Below are 15,757 nucleotides of genomic sequence, written 5' to 3' on the forward strand. Positions count from 1 at the left end.
TTACTTCTGAATTCACATGTAAGTAAAAGCTATTTTGCTTGAATTTTTATATATATCCAATCTTTGATGCAAAATTAAGAAAATTTCAAAATAAATTGAAGTGGGGAGTTCAAAAGTTGAAAACCAAGGCATGGGTACCCCTACTTTGGTGCATCTCCTATGCAGTCAATCACCACTACACTACCCCACATGATCATGGGATTATTATATTATGTTGGGTTTTTGGCGGTTTTCGTCTTTGAATTATTTGCAATTTAGTTTTTTAATCATTTTTTGGGTAAATTAAGGACTCTAATTGTTTAAAAATTGCCAATTAAGGGCTTAACGTCAAATTTTTTTTTATTTAAATTTCATCCATATTAAGGGTAAATTCGTAGCTTTTAAAAAAAAAATAAAAATAAAAAAACCCCACCTACCTAAAATTAAACATTTAAAATTAAAAAAAGAAAGAGAGAATGGGATCATTGGATTATTATATTATGTTCCTTGCTTTCTTTTGTTTTGTACCATATTTACACTGACTAAAATTGAAGAAGAAAAAAATTGGGATTAATTTAAAGTAAAAAACTGAGGTCTGTTGCTCCTTCCAACCAATTGCACTCAAATGGTTGCTTCCCTTTCATGCCCTCTAAAAGCTACATCATCAACTTTCATGTTCTGCCTCTGCTTTTACTCAGGGGCAACAAAAAATAAAATTATATGTGGTTTAAAAATAAAATAAAAAATAGATCCATAAGTTGAAAGTTATTGAAACACTGTAGTGCAGTCAACTACCGTCCCTAAAAAGCTGGGGTACTTCCTTCCTTCCTCCTATTGAGATTGTAATTAATGACTAAGCAATGTGATTATCATAAAGCAAGCATTGAAACAGGGCATATGACTATGCGGCAACCAAATCAGAAGTTTTTCTGCAATGTTAAACGTAATATAAAATGACCACCACAGCCACAGCACAGAGATGGCATAAAAATAAATAATTTTTTCTGATTTTTGGTAAGCATTAATTATAAGCTTTACATGCACGTCCATTTAAGTTGTGCATGCAGATCTGACCTACCAGCTCAGCTAAATGAATTAATACTGCTGCTGCTTCCATTCAATTCAAGTTAATAAGGGCATCAATTCAAGTTAATACTGGCATGCAATTTCTATTCATTGTGCCCACCAATTTGAGAGTCAAAGTCAGTTCAACAATTATAACGCTTTTATCGTGAAAGGGACTTATAATTAAAGTGATTAAGCAATTATTCATGCATATGAGGTCTCGTGTTCGAATTTTCCTTTTCAATATTGCTTGTATTAACAAACACAAAAATACCTCTTCTACAACAAAAAAATATAAGTTCAAATTAATGAAGTTAGTAAATTTGACTGGTGGTTGTATTCTGTTTTTCTTTCTTTTTATTTATTTTTCAAAAGGCTACTAATCCAATCCAACCTTAACATCACCTTTATATCCGCACACAATTAGCAGTCAAAAATTCATAGAGATTGGAATTTTATTATTTGTCATTAGCTAGCAAAGTTCAAACGATGAATGTACATATGCCAGCCCAAGATTCCAAAAGCATGATATTAGCACTTATTATATCACTGTATGATTGAGATATTTACCGACCGATTAGAGAGAAAATTGGGAGATGCGATCCCATAGGCTAGGGTTTTAGTGGACTTTCATGTCCAGTCAATGTCACGCCGATTATTTTAGAGTTAAGAGTAAATACCATATGTATAATTAATTAATTCACACTCCACTAATTTCATTGAAGGAATCATTTCTATATAAGAGCACATCAAACTTTTCAAGGATAATAGTTTTGAAATACGCCACCATGCTTTAGATATTAAAAGATGTATCCTAGTGCTCTAATTACCTTTTGCTTAGGGGCTAATTTTTTTGTTAATTAAGGTGGGTGTGATGACATGTTAACATCACGCCTAAAAATAATGTTAACATCATGCCTAAATGCTGCTCTATTGGATCTCCCTATCCCTACACCCCATTATTCATGCCTCAAAATCAATGAATTGTAAATTAAACCCAGTTTAATGCACGCCCCAAATATTCATTTTCTAATGCATTTACTTTAATACGCTTATATTGACTTTGGAGGAGAGTACTAAAACACCAGAAAATTTTGTATGAAACGGGGATAGCACTGTTTTGCTATCTCCGACCAATCACAAAATGCCACGTGAGAAAGTTATCATGCGTAGCATACTGTGATTGGTTGAAATAACAAAATAATGCTATTCTCATTTCATATAAGTGTTTCTCCTAGAACACAACATGAAAGAGAAGGGTTTTTGATCAAGTACAACGAAATGGGGGGTAGTGTGGGATTCTCTTTTTCGCTAGGCTTTTCTGTTAGGCAGAGGAGATGTATGTTGTGGGCCTTTGTTGCCGTAATTTGACATTTAGAAAAAGACTAAAGCAGGTTGGTTAACTTAATCGTATGGATATGGAATATGGATTCTCCAAATACAAAAACAAAAAGTAATTATAATTAATCAACAAAAACATGTCCATCACATGGAGATGAGTCACGGATGATGATGATGATGAAGGAAAAGGGTGAAAATTTGGCTAGGGGCGGCTCTCCCCTGTACTCTTATCCGATCATCTCTGACTGTTTATGTGTAGGAATGATGTAACTTTAATGGCTGTGAGTATATAAGAAAATAAATTCCAAAAAAAGGTTGGGAAGAAGAAGAACTATAATCTACTAAAAGAAAACGCCAAGAAGAAAATAGAAATAAAGCTCCATCTTTCGGTAGACCGTGGCAGCACAAACACCTTTGCAGATGTTGGCTTCCCACCAAACCAATGTTTACCAAATCCCCTCACCCGCTTGTCCGTTGTAATTTGTAGGGGACATGCCAATTGGCATCACTTTTTATGTGCACAACATGGGTCGGGCCTCTCTATAGATGGGTATAAACTTATTTGTAATTATATTAGTGGAGCCAGTATTTCACATTAGAAGGGGCTCTTTATAAAATTTGTCTTCTTTTCATAATTATCATGAATTTCATATTTTAAATTGGTTAAAATATACACTATTAAAGACTTAAAAATTAATAATTTATATTCAGACATAAAAAATAAATAGAAACAAAAAAGAGAGTTCATAAAGCGCAATATTAAGGTACTCAACTCATATATGAAAAAGAATGAGGAGAATAAAAAATTCACAAAGTTCTAAACAAAAGAGAAAGAGAAAGAAGAGAAAGAGAAGGTTAAAACTTTAGGAGTTTTTAGTGAAAATATCATAAACTAACCTAGAAGATTTAAGGGAGATGAGTAGAAGAGAAATCAATAATTTTTATGGTTAATTTGTAGACAAAAAAAACCTAATATATTCTTTTATTTTAGGGTAAATATCTTAAAACTATTATAATATACAAATAGAAGAGGTAAAAATGAATTGGGGGTCTAGGACCACACTAGCTCCGCCCCATCTATCACGTAACCCTGATAAGTGCTGAATACACAAGTCTTGTTTAATGACTCGACTTAGAATGAATTTTTTGAGAACTCGGTTAAACTGAATTATATCACGTCATGTCGTTGAATATAAGTATTTTTAAAAAAATCACATTCACTTATGCGTATCTCTACTCATTACCCTAGTTTAATTTAGATCAAGTTTGTTTAAGTGACACTTGTTCAAGAGTAATTATGATCTCCAACACTAGTAAGTCTTCTTCTTGTATGTATGTTTGTGTGAGTTTGTGCAATTGTTTACCATCATCATTACACTAGTCACATTATTCATTTCGTATTCGCATCGCATTACACTTTGGTCTGGCGTCTAAGATGCCGGGTCAACCAAAGAAAATGGACTTGGAGAAAGGAAATAGCATTCGGATCAAAGCAAACCCGTGAAGCTTGACCCACGAATCCACCAAACCACCCAAACGGTGACTGGTAGTTCTTTCTAGATGCTGTCACGGAGCGTGTGATACACTCTCCATGAATAGGCGTTTTAAAAAGAAATAAAAGAAGTCGCCAAATTAAAGACATGCCCCTAATAATCCAACAAAATCCATTGAATTAATGCATGACTGAGTTTTGTTATAAAAAAAAAGGTTTGGCCCAAAAAACGTTTATAAACACACTGATGCTGACCAATCAACAGCGAGTGCTTTTTTGTAGTTGTTGTGTACAAAATCATACAAGAAAACTCAAATTTGACAAAATAAAAAATAAAAAATAAAAATAAAAAAAATAAATATATATATATAAAAGAACTGAATTAAATAAGACTTTTGAGACCTAATTGAGCATCACGCTGACCAATGACCGCCTTAAATGCCAGATTGAAAAATTTAAAAAACACTTAATTAAAAAAACCTGTACTGTTACGACGAATGAAGGATAATTAAAAAAAATAAATATAATAAAGAAATAGATAGATAGAGATGAGATCACGAGGGCGAGAAAGTGCTTTTTGAAAAGCAATATTTTAGTAGTAGAGGCAGTTTTGGGGTTGGGGTGCGCAGGAAGGAGGAAAAGAAAAGAAAAGAAAAGAAAATAAAGAGAGAAGAAGAAGAAGAAGAGAAAATAAAATAAATGAAATGAAATGAAAATAAAGCGGCAAATATGGTAAACAAGAGAACAAGTGTTGTTGTTTCTGGTAGTGAAGAAAGAAGAGGAAGAAGAAGAAGAAGTGAGAGAGAGGCAAGTGCGTGTCTCGAGATGCGAGCAGACTCCGGCAGAAAGGGAACCTTCTCCGTACTTCTCCTTTTCCTCCTTTTGATTCTCATTCTTCCCAGCATTTAATTCCAATATCTCATCTTTCTCCTCTCCCGCTTCCTGTTTGTCTCTCTACCATACTTGTTCTTCTTCTTTTGCTTTGTTCTTCAGTCGTCATATCATATCATATAATATAATATTATTCGCTTTCTCTTGTTCTATGCTGCCGGTTGCTTCCTCCTCTCTTGGATTTCTCATGGAATTAGGGTTTTTTATTCTGCTTGGGCTTGTACTTGGAGTTGCTCCGATTCAATCGCCCTGATATGCTCCAATCGATCACCGGATGCATTCTTGAAGACTCTGGGATTGGTTAGGGTTTCTTTGTTGTCAAGAGGGATTTTGCTTTTTATTTAAGTTTCTTTGGGCTGCTGCAGCTGCTTAACTTTTAAGCTCTTATTGGTGATTTTTTTGGGTTGTAAATAGTGTTAGATTTCGTGTATCCTAAGCTGTCTGATTTCCTCCTGTGATATTATTTTGTGATTCTTGGAGGAGGATTTGCTTTCTGTTTTTGTTCCAATTTTTGAAAAAAAAAGGAAACAAGAAACAAGGGAAACGAAATCATAATCAAAGTCCATATAAAAAAAACACATCTTTTTTCCAATTCGCCCACCGTTTTTATTGTGGGTCGTTTTATTTTATTTTTTCATTATACGAAAATTTAGAACAGAAGAAAAAGAATTTAGATTTCTGGAGGAGGAAGAGCTGGTTCATTATTCTTGTTGGGTTCTGACCATTCTATGGGAATACCTGATACATCACTACTAGATCTAATAGAGAAAGTTAAGTCTTGGGTTTCTAGGAGAGCAAGGGAATCACGGTGTTTGTCCGGCGAGTTTGATATGCCCGGTAACGGTTGCAAGATGTGTTGTGATTGCAATACAAATACCACTGATATTGGTCATAGATACCACTGCCAAAGCTGTGGCCGATGGATTTGTGGGAAGTGTATTCAGGGCTGTGAATGGGGTGGCATCAAGAGCAATGATGAGGTTGGAGAGAGTATTACTAAGTTCTGCAAGTTTTGTTCTCAGGTTAGATTAAGGAGGGAAAGTGGAAGGAAGTATAGTGAGAAAGTGCATCCTTCTGCCTCTCCCCGAGAAAGCCCTGAACCACCATCCCCCTGTTTTAGTGGTGAAACAGTCAAGTGTTCTGTGGATAATGAATCCATTCGCAGTGATCAGTTCTCAAAGTTTCTTGAAGCCCGGGATTGTGGGTATTCTCCTCATGCTGTGAGGAGTATGACCATGTTTAGTTCTCACCCTTCTCCAATATCTGTTCGTCGCTCTTTTAGCAGGTATGCTTTCCTTCAGATTACATGTAGTGCATCAAGATGCTGCCCTAAATGTTTTATGTAATTATGCTTTAATCTCTTTTAATTGCTATAGTATTCAAAATTTGGACATAGCCTTTTCATTTTGGCTCTCTTTATGTCTCTCTCCAGCTCCCTCCCCAAGTGAATATGGTGCTTAACTAATTCTCTGCTTTCTAATGTAGGAGTGACGAAGAGGAGGCAGAGGATTCTGGAAAGAACTTTTTCAGCCCTTCAAGTGAATATTGTGATGACAATTTGGATATAGATTTAAGTAGTGTTAGTGCTAGAAATGAGTTTTACCGTTCAAGGTCACCGGGATCAAATCAGTTTGATTGCCCATCTAGAATTTATTATACTTCTAGTAGAGTTGGGCATTCTGTACAGCAGGGGCAGGAGGGAATCCCGGTGTCTCAGAATGACGGTCCCTTTGGTCAACAGACTACGGCTGTTTTAAAAAGGCCTGATAAAGGGACTGAGGATCCAGATATTACTGATGATTGCTCTGATGACTTGTCAGTTTTCCGCAGCCAATATGAGAAATCACAGAGGCCACTGGATTTTGAAAACAATGGTCTCATCTGGTATCCCCCTCCACCTGATGATGAGAATGATGAGGCAGAGAGTAATTTTTTTTCTTATGATGATGAAGATGATGATATTGGAGATTCAGGTGCAATATTTTCATCAAGTAGTAGCCTTTCGAACATGTTTCCTGCAAAGGAGAAACTGAATGAGGGTAACAAGGAACCACTTAGAGCGGTGGTACAGGGACATTTTAGAGCTCTTGTATCGCAACTGTTACAAGGTGAGGGTTTTGTGGGCAAAGAGGATGGAGATGAGGACTGGCTTGACATAGTTACAACAATAGCATGGCAAGCTGCAAGTTTTGTTAAACCGGACACTAGCAGAGGAGGCAGTATGGATCCTGGTGATTATGTGAAAGTTAAATGTATTGCATCAGGAAGTCCAAGTGACAGGTATGATTTCCTTTCATTTTGCAGATCTTTGTACTAGTGGCTTAACTGTATCTTTAAGCTAAACATTTTGGATTTTGCAGTACCCTTGTAAAAGGAGTAGTTTGTACAAAGAATATAAAGCACAAGCGCATGACCTCGCAGTACAAAAATCCTAGATTACTTATTCTAGGAGGATCGCTTGAGTATCAGAAAGTTCCGAACCAGTTGGCGTCTTTTAATACATTACTGCATCAGGTTTTGTTTTGTTTCTCTCTCTCTCTCTCTCTAAAGACAATTTCTTTTATCTTTAAAGTTCTGTTAATGAATTTTTGACCTTTTTTTAACAGGAAAACGATCATCTTAGGATGGTTATCTCAAAGATAGAGGCTCTCCGCCCCAATGTTCTACTGGTAGAAAAAAGTGTATCTTCGTATGCTCAAGACTATCTGCTAGAAAAGGAAATATCGTTAGTGTTGAATGTTAAGAGGCCAGTACTAGAGCATATAGCCCGGTGTACTGGTGCACTTATTACTCCATCAATTGACGATATCCCTAAAACTCGTTTGGGACATTGTGAATTGTTCCGGTTAGAAAAGATTTCTGAACAGCATGAGCCAGCCAATCAGTTTAACAAGAAACCACAGAAAACCCTGATGTTTTTTGAAGGGTGTCCAAGGCGTCTTTGTTGCACAGTAATCTTCTCCATATACAACATTTGGTTTATTTCTTTTACAAATTGAGTATCTGCTGTTTTTTTAATAATATTTTTATTTAATATACTCATAATCTGCATTCTGATATAGCATAAAGATTTAGTCTGGCTGTCCCTAATTTTGTCATTATCTGTTGTAGGTCCTGCTGAAGGGTGCATGTGTTGAAGAACTAAAAAAGATCAAACATGTTGTCCAGTATGCAGTGTTTGCAGCTTATCATTTATCCCTCGAAACTTCTTTCCTTGCTGATGAGGGTGCTACTCTGCCCAAGACAACGCTGAGACACTCAATTACTATACCAGATAGGACAACAGCTGATACAATTTCAGTAGTCCCTAATTCTTTTAGTTCAAGCAATTCCAAAGCTATAGCTGTTGCTTCTGCTCAAGATGATGACATTTTGGGTCTGAAACCAGAAGTTGAAGGATTAGAATCTTTGTCTGAGCATCTTGATCCCGAGCACAATTTTCCTTTGCCTAATGGTTCTGTGGACTCTGTGGTTGGAAATACATTTTCTGATGCATATACTGATGATTTAGCATCTAATGTATTTTGGACTCTTCTCCATCTCAACACAAGGATATAAAGGGGCTAACTGCCCATTCGTCTGTGACAAAAAATCTTTCCCAACCAGAGTTGCAAGAAACCTTGCCTCATAACTGGAGTCAACATGAGGATATTCATGAGTTGACAACATCTGAAAGAATTGACCACAATGAAGTTTCAAGTGAGTATTTCTCTTCTGCTGACACTCATCAGAGCATATTGGTATCGTTTTCAAGCCATTGTGTGCTGAAAGGAACTGTTTGTGAACGCTCCCGGCTTCTGCGGATAAAATTCTATGGCTGCTTTGATAAGCCACTTGGCAGATATCTTCGTGATGACTTATTTGATCAGGTAATTCATTGTTAGTTTACTTAATCCCTCCCCCCTTATTTTATTTCTTATTATGGAATTATAGTTAATGAGTTTTATAATTGGCAGACATCTTTTTGTCGATCTTGTAAAGAGCCAGCTGAAGCCCATGTTCTATGTTATACCCATCAGCAAGGAAACCTTACCATTAATGTAAGACGCCTTCCTTCACTAAAGCTCCCTGGGGAGAGAGATGGTAAAATATGGATGTGGCACCGTTGTCTAAGGTGTGCCCATATAGATGGGGTTCCACCAGCAACACGTAGAGTAGTCATGTCAGATGCTGCCTGGGGACTTTCTTTTGGAAAGTTCTTGGAATTGAGTTTTTCAAATCACGCAACTGCTAATCGTGTTGCTACTTGTGGCCATTCACTACAACGGGACTGCCTCCGTTATTATGGGTAAGTACTAATAGATTTGGATTGGTTGTTAATTTTTCAAGTATTAAGTGATCTTATTTCAAATTGGCAACTCTTGTATAACAGGTTTGGGAGTATGGTTGCATTCTTCCGATATTCGCCCATTGATATTCTTTCTGTCCACTTGCCCCCTTCACTGCTTGAATTCAATGGCCAAGTTCAGCCAGAGTGGATAAGAAAAGAGGCAACCGAGGTGCTTTTAAAAAATTTAATCTGATTTTTGAATAATTTCTCGACTGGTGTTGAATGCTGAACTAGTTTTGTAACTTTTGCAATTTTATGAGATCTCAATTCTTTTTTGCAGCTTATGGGAAAAATGGAAACCTTATATGCGGAGATATCTGATGTACTGGACTGCATGGAAGAGAAAAATAGATCTTTTGGACGTGAAATGTCAGGTGCAAGTGAATTACAGAACCACATCGTGGAGCTGAAAGATCTGCTTAAAAAGGAAAGAAATGACTACATTGTAAGTACAAAATATAGCATCATCATGATGTTTTTGTGACTGATTGTTATCACATGTTTCCTGGTATATAGTTCATATTTAGGCATTGTGGACAATGAATCTGTCTTTTGCTAATCTAGTTTCCTTGGTTCTTTTAATAGGGTTTTCTGCAACCTGCATTTGTGGAGACTTCAGAACCAGGCCAAATGGCTGTAGTAGACATTCTGGAGCTAAATCGCTTGAGACGCTCTCTTTTAATTGGTTCTCATGTTTGGGATCGCCAGCTTTATTCACTGGACTCACTCCTCACAAAAAATCCTGCTTCTATGGCCACAGAAGGGGGTGTATCTTTTGTCCACCTGCAAGAGTTGACAAGTGACTCATCTAGCAAGGATGGCAGGTTTGATTATAGCCATGAAGATAATGTGTCTGAATCTTCAAAATTGCAAGTGCGTCCTGGAAATGATTTATCGCCGGATAAAGAACCAACTATACCAACACATGAACCTTCTGAAGACCCCATGTTAGTATCATGCCATTATAGCCGAGAGGATGAATTACATGCTGATAGGGAAATTGTTAATAAGACATCCTGTGAAAGCTCCCCCTCCCACAAATCTACTCTTTCTGAGAGAATAGATTCTGCATGGACTGGAACTGATCACCTTCTGGTGAAAGCTCAGCCTCTTCATACATCTGCAGTTGGACTCCCAGCTGGTAGTGTCAAGCGGACAAGTCAAAATAACGATCCTCCTTTGAGGAGGTTAATGTCGTCAATGAGAGTTCATTCTTTTGATTCTGCAGTAAGAGTCCAAGAAAGGATCAGGAAGGGATTGCCCCCTTCTTCGTTGCATTTGTCGACAATTAGATCATTCCATGCTTCTGGAGATTATAAGAGTATGGTAAGAGATCCTGTGTCTAGTGTAAGAAGGACTCATTCCCAGGCATTTCCACGAGAGGCACCGAAGTTGGATTCAATACTCAGTTTCACACCCTCACTAATCTCCTCTGCATCTCAAATAGCTGATGGGGTCCGGTTGCTGCTTTCCCAGACAAGCAACAATGACATAGTTGTTGGTGTTTATGATAGTGAGCCCACTAGCATAATATCATATGCCCTTAGTTCCAAGGATTATGAGGATTGGGTCGCTGATAATTTGAATGATCATCAAGGAGGCTGGAGTAATCATGATAGCTATAAAGAAGATTCTGCACCTTCCATATTTTCACCCTGGCAGTCTTTTGGCTCTATGGACTTGGATTATATTCACTATGGAAGTTATGGATCTGAAGATGCTGCATCATCCATGGGTAACCTGTTTTCAGATGCCAAAAGATCTCCACATTTAAGGATTTCCTTTGAGGACGAGTCCTCAAATGCTGTAGGCAAAGTGAAATTTTCTGTGACTTGTTATTTTGCAAAGCAGTTTGACTCTCTTAGGAAAATGTGCTGTCCCAGTGAAGTAGATTTTGTACGATCTTTGAGCCGCTGCCAGAGGTGGAGTGCACAAGGGGGGAAGAGCAATGTATATTTTGCGAAATCTCTGGACGATAGATTCATCGTAAAACAAGTCACAAAGACAGAATTGGAATCCTTTCAGGAGTTCGCACCTGAGTATTTTAAATATTTGTCAGAGTCCCTTGGCTCTGGAAGTCCAACTTGTCTTGCCAAGGTTCTTGGTATATATCAGGTTAGACCTTCTTTAATTATTTATTTATTTGTTTACTTTCTCTTTATTGGTATGTGCACCACACGGGTTAGTACTGGTGGGTAATGGCTTACATATTCTTGTAATCTTATTACACTGGTTTGTTGGCAGGTCACTGTTAAACACCTGAAAGGTGGGAAGGAAACTAAAATGGATTTGATGGTGATGGAGAACCTATTCTTTAAAAGAAATATTTCAAGGGTATATGATCTCAAGGGGTCTGCTCGATCCCGTTACAATTCTGATACATCAGGGGGAAACAAAGTACTGTTGGATATGAATTTGTTGGAATCATTACGTACAAAACCCATGTTTCTTGGAAGCAAAGCAAAGAGAAGCCTGGAAAGAGCCATTTGGAATGATACATCATTTTTAGCGGTATGCCTTCACCCTCTTCCTTTTTTCTTGCATCTTCCATAGCTTCTCCTGTGCCTTGTATGTGCACTTCCCCCATTTCATGGGATCGAACCATTTTGTTGACAGTATTGCCTCCAAACTATAAATGCTAACTAGTGTAGCTATTAACTCATGTCATGTTTCTCCAGTCTGTTGATGTAATGGACTACTCACTGCTGGTTGGGGTGGACGATGAGCGGAAGGAGCTGGTTTTGGGGATCATTGATTTTATGAGACAATATACGTGGGACAAACATTTGGAGACATGGGTGAAGGCATCTGGAATCCTGGGCGGTCCGAAGAATGCTGCTCCAACGATCATTTCTCCTATGCAATACAAGAAAAGATTCCGGAAGGCAATGACCACCTATTTTCTCACTGTACCTGATCAATGGTCGTCATGAACAGCTGGCATCATTGCATATTCTTTCTTTTGTTCACACAAGATGTGTTCACTAATAAGGAACGGGGGAATTGTTATTGCTGATAAACAGAGAGGAGGGAAATCCCTCCATCTTTTCCTTCCCCTTTCTTTTGTATACGGGACAGAATTAACCCAAATGAGATTTGTTACCGCTGTAATTGTGAAGAGTTGGCAACTGTTGTTTTGCATGTCAAAGTTTACCAACAATGTAAAGGATAGCCATGTGACGTAAAAGTAGACAAATGTAAATCAAAATTTCAAACGTTACATTTGTTGTCCACGTGCTTCATCAGTAAAATATCAAATTTTTATTAGTTTCATTACTATTCTCTCTTTGAATTCTCTGAGCACATCTATCTGGGATTATGCATCTTTACTTGGAGTACATGTATCCTTTTGGGTCGCATGTGTCGAGTACTTTATCGTTCATCTTAGCTTTGTATTATTGGGCTAATGCTGAATATAAACCCCTTTGGATAAGAAACCTTGGAATGTAAATTTGGTATAAAGAATTCTGAAAATCCCTGTCCATTAACTTTCGTTTATATAAAATAGAATAAAAACTTTATACTTCTGGCTTCATATGTTTACTCGTTACCCAATGTAAGTTTATTCATACCCAAATGATAGAAATATGAGATAATTCTTCTATGTTTTAAGTTCTCCCCTCTTTTTCAAAGAAAATTTTAAGAATTTTCTCGAAACTGTAGGTATGGTCCAGAGGCATCACATGATGAAGAAGAAGATGAAAAAGTTTGACTAGAAGGCATAATTATGCAGTATAATGTAATTACATCAGTTGCTCTAAGATAAATAATCCTCGATCACCACAAGTGTGTGGTTGATGGGATACCGCGCAGACTGAAGTAGAGAGTTTAGAGGAAAATTATGTTACTCGTCCAACCACACTCACAAAACAACGCTGCCTCTATCCCTTTGACTCTTTGAGTGTGTTGCCGTATACAGCAACAGCAGGTGGACACAAACAAGAACAACTCCAGTTAGAGTTTAAGGCCATTTACTACACTACACTGCCTACTGGCTACTGGCCGCTACTTGTTAAGAAGCCACAGCTACTTGTATCTCTCCTTCATTGTCCGGTCGGAAACTCACTCGTTTCTGCAAAGTCAATAAATAATATTTCTTTGATCATAATGAAAATAAACAAATCAATAAATAAATTGGTCTTCGAAATGCTACCAAAACATGTTAGAAGGAAACAGAGTGGTGGTAAGTGGTAACTACTGAGTGGTTGTCGTATGCAACTAATTAAGGCTGGTAGAGCAGGTGAAAATGTTGACTAGTTAAGTCTTTTTTTTCTCTTTTCAAAAGGCCCAAACTCTTAGAAGTTAGATCCTTAATTTGAACGTGTTTTTTTGGGTTCTAGGCATGTTTGGCTACCATTGTGACTTATTTTTTTTATTTTATTTTTTAAAGTATTTAAACTACTCTAATTAAAATAGAGAAGAGAATTTGAACTTGGATATAAAGAGATAGACATACTTCCTTGACTAATTCGCCTAACTTATGTTTGTAATTTATGTGCTAAGTTGCAATTTGTATATTAAGGTGAGTGCTAAGTAAAGGTAATAAGATTTGGATTATACTTAAGTTCAGGGGAAGGTTGAGCTTGGCTTGAGCTTATACCAAAGTCTAAGGAAGTCGAGCCCCTAAAATCAGGACCCAAAATTGACGATTAGTTTTGTAGGTCCAACAACAACATTTCTAAACGTCTCAAGCAAACAAAACAAACCAAAATGTCAAGACACCACTAAACATGGCAGAAAAACAGGATCCATGTCTCTGAGAAACCATACCTCACGCGATCTGATGCCTTGTGATCCAAGTAGTCCTCCATGAGCGCCATCCTTCCAATGCGTTTGCTGGTTCAAACCAAAACCTCCATTGCCATTGGTCTTCTCACTTGCCCTTTGTCCACCGCTGTTGTTGTTGACCAAGCAAAGATCCACAATCCTCTGAGCTGCCTCTGCCTCGTCTCTGCTCTGCTTCATCAATTTCTCAACTTGTACCTTTGGAAGCCTCATCCTCACACGCACCGCCCCATCAATCTCTCTTGCCTCCTCATCGGGCACAATGCTGTTACCTGATGCTGCAGATGATGATTTCATGACAGAAAGGTCTGAAACCGACCTCCGAGACAGCATGAGGCTCTCGAGCCTGTCTTTAGCGCTCATGTTTATCCCTGACCTCACCCTTCTTGGAACTCTCTCCTTTGGAAGCTCAACCTTTGGCAGCTCAACAAGGAAGTAAATCCCTCTTGGCTCAAGGTTTTGGTATGGCTCTAGAGGCTTTGCTCGAACCCCAAAATGCTTGACCTCCTCTGATTTTAGCAGAACATGACCTGGGTAGTTTTTTACTACCTCGCCAGCTTGCACTGGTGTCTTTAACTTGAACGTCTCCCCACTAATTTGCATCACCTTCGCACTCTTTTTACCTCCCAAACTGTTCCCCATTGGAGTAGGTAGGAGCTTGGCTAGCTCAGTGATCAGGAAAATAATTATCTTATTTGGTTTTGAAGTGGCCCTTTTATTATACCTAAAGGGAGGCTAAGATCTCACATGGAATTTGGAATTGGTGCCATGGTGGGTATAAGAAAGAGACGTGGTTCTGTGGGTAGTTGGATTTTGTTATAGTGGTCGTTGGTCAACAAAGAAGGCAAATTTCTTTGAAAAAACGACTTAGCTCATGAGTTTTGACATTATCATAAAGTACGTAGGCGTTAGCTTTCGATCCTAAATTCCTAATATAATATATACTTTGTGAATCCTTTACTTTTGAGTTTTGTGCTTTTTATATGCAATTTCAACGATCCTATCACAAAAACCCGTGATGTGTGGAACAAAGATGATTGCATGATCATATTTTGTGTGTAACTGTTCACGGTAATCACGGGTCGGACTTGTTCAGATTTTCCTCTTTGGATTCTATTGATCATGTGAGCAATTTGACTATCAATTATTGTGTTAGGAAAAGATAATTTCAAAAGGTAACCATCAAGACATGGTTGATGGGATGAGACCTTATCTAACCGATTCAAGATTTCAAAATGTAGTAGGCTAGATTTACCGTAAGTATGGACTACTAGATTTTGGATTCGGCAAAACTTTAAAAGATATATACTAACAATAAGAAAAGAAAAAAACTCCAAGCTGTATGTCCGTCCCTAACTCTGTTTCCGATGCCAAAACAAATAAAAATTAAATTATACTAGCTATACCCTTTTAAGACTAGCTTTTAGTTTTATTGTTTTGGAAATGATTAATTAGTGATTAAGCTCTAATGTACGGTAGTTAATTTGGCAGCATTGATGTGGACTATAGCTTAGTACTGAGTGACTGAAACTAGTTAGTCCAAGTACCGGGTCCAAAATGATGGTCCGCTCATCAACTTGGAAGCGATTATTTCTCTCCAACATTATCATAAAGTTAGCACAACAATGAATGAAATTCCATTCACTCAGGAAGCTAACTTTCCTGCAGCTCTTACAAAAATATCTGAGATTCAAATTGAACATGCAGAAATGTTGGTCTTTCACGTGCAATATCCATCCGAATTGGAATTTAGAAATGTATACCCAAAAGTAACATGAAATTACTTGCCTGAAATGCATGGGAAACATGGGAAATTAAACTGCAGTTGACAAGTTCAAGCTAAGCATATGCATCAGCATTCACAAGGGTCCTCC

General features: G+C 37.5%; 2 protein-coding genes across 2 annotated transcripts; one reads left to right on the top strand and one right to left on the bottom strand.

Annotated features, from left to right (window-relative positions):
* Positions 1 to 4,490: 4,490 nt before the first annotated feature.
* On the top strand, positions 4,491 to 12,371 carry FAB1C (FORMS APLOID AND BINUCLEATE CELLS 1C). Its single transcript, XM_089047012.1, is given in 12 exon segments — positions 4,491 to 6,053; positions 6,254 to 7,048; positions 7,129 to 7,282; positions 7,375 to 7,719; positions 7,880 to 8,291; positions 8,294 to 8,637; positions 8,725 to 9,056; positions 9,141 to 9,267; positions 9,379 to 9,543; positions 9,684 to 11,213; positions 11,343 to 11,609; positions 11,777 to 12,371. Coding segments are annotated over 12 exon segments (5,283 nt in total). The 5' UTR covers positions 4,491 to 5,496; the 3' UTR covers positions 12,032 to 12,371.
* A 554-nt stretch (positions 12,372 to 12,925) lies between these two features.
* Positions 12,926 to 14,649, bottom strand: LOC103341583 (uncharacterized protein At1g66480). The gene is made up of 2 exons (XM_008245125.3): positions 13,869 to 14,649; positions 12,926 to 13,170 (listed from the first exon to the last, which is right to left on the bottom strand). The coding sequence occupies exons 1-2, from the start codon at positions 14,523 to 14,525 to the stop codon at positions 13,111 to 13,113; spliced, it is 717 nt and encodes a 238-aa protein (XP_008243347.1). The 5' UTR covers positions 14,526 to 14,649; the 3' UTR covers positions 12,926 to 13,110.
* Positions 14,650 to 15,757: the final 1,108 nt, after the last annotated feature.

The sequence above is a fragment of the Prunus mume genome, linkage group LG2 (assembly GCF_029339155.1).
Source record: "Prunus mume cultivar Tortuosa linkage group LG2, ASM2933915v1, whole genome shotgun sequence".
NCBI lineage: Eukaryota > Viridiplantae > Streptophyta > Magnoliopsida > Rosales > Rosaceae > Prunus > Prunus mume.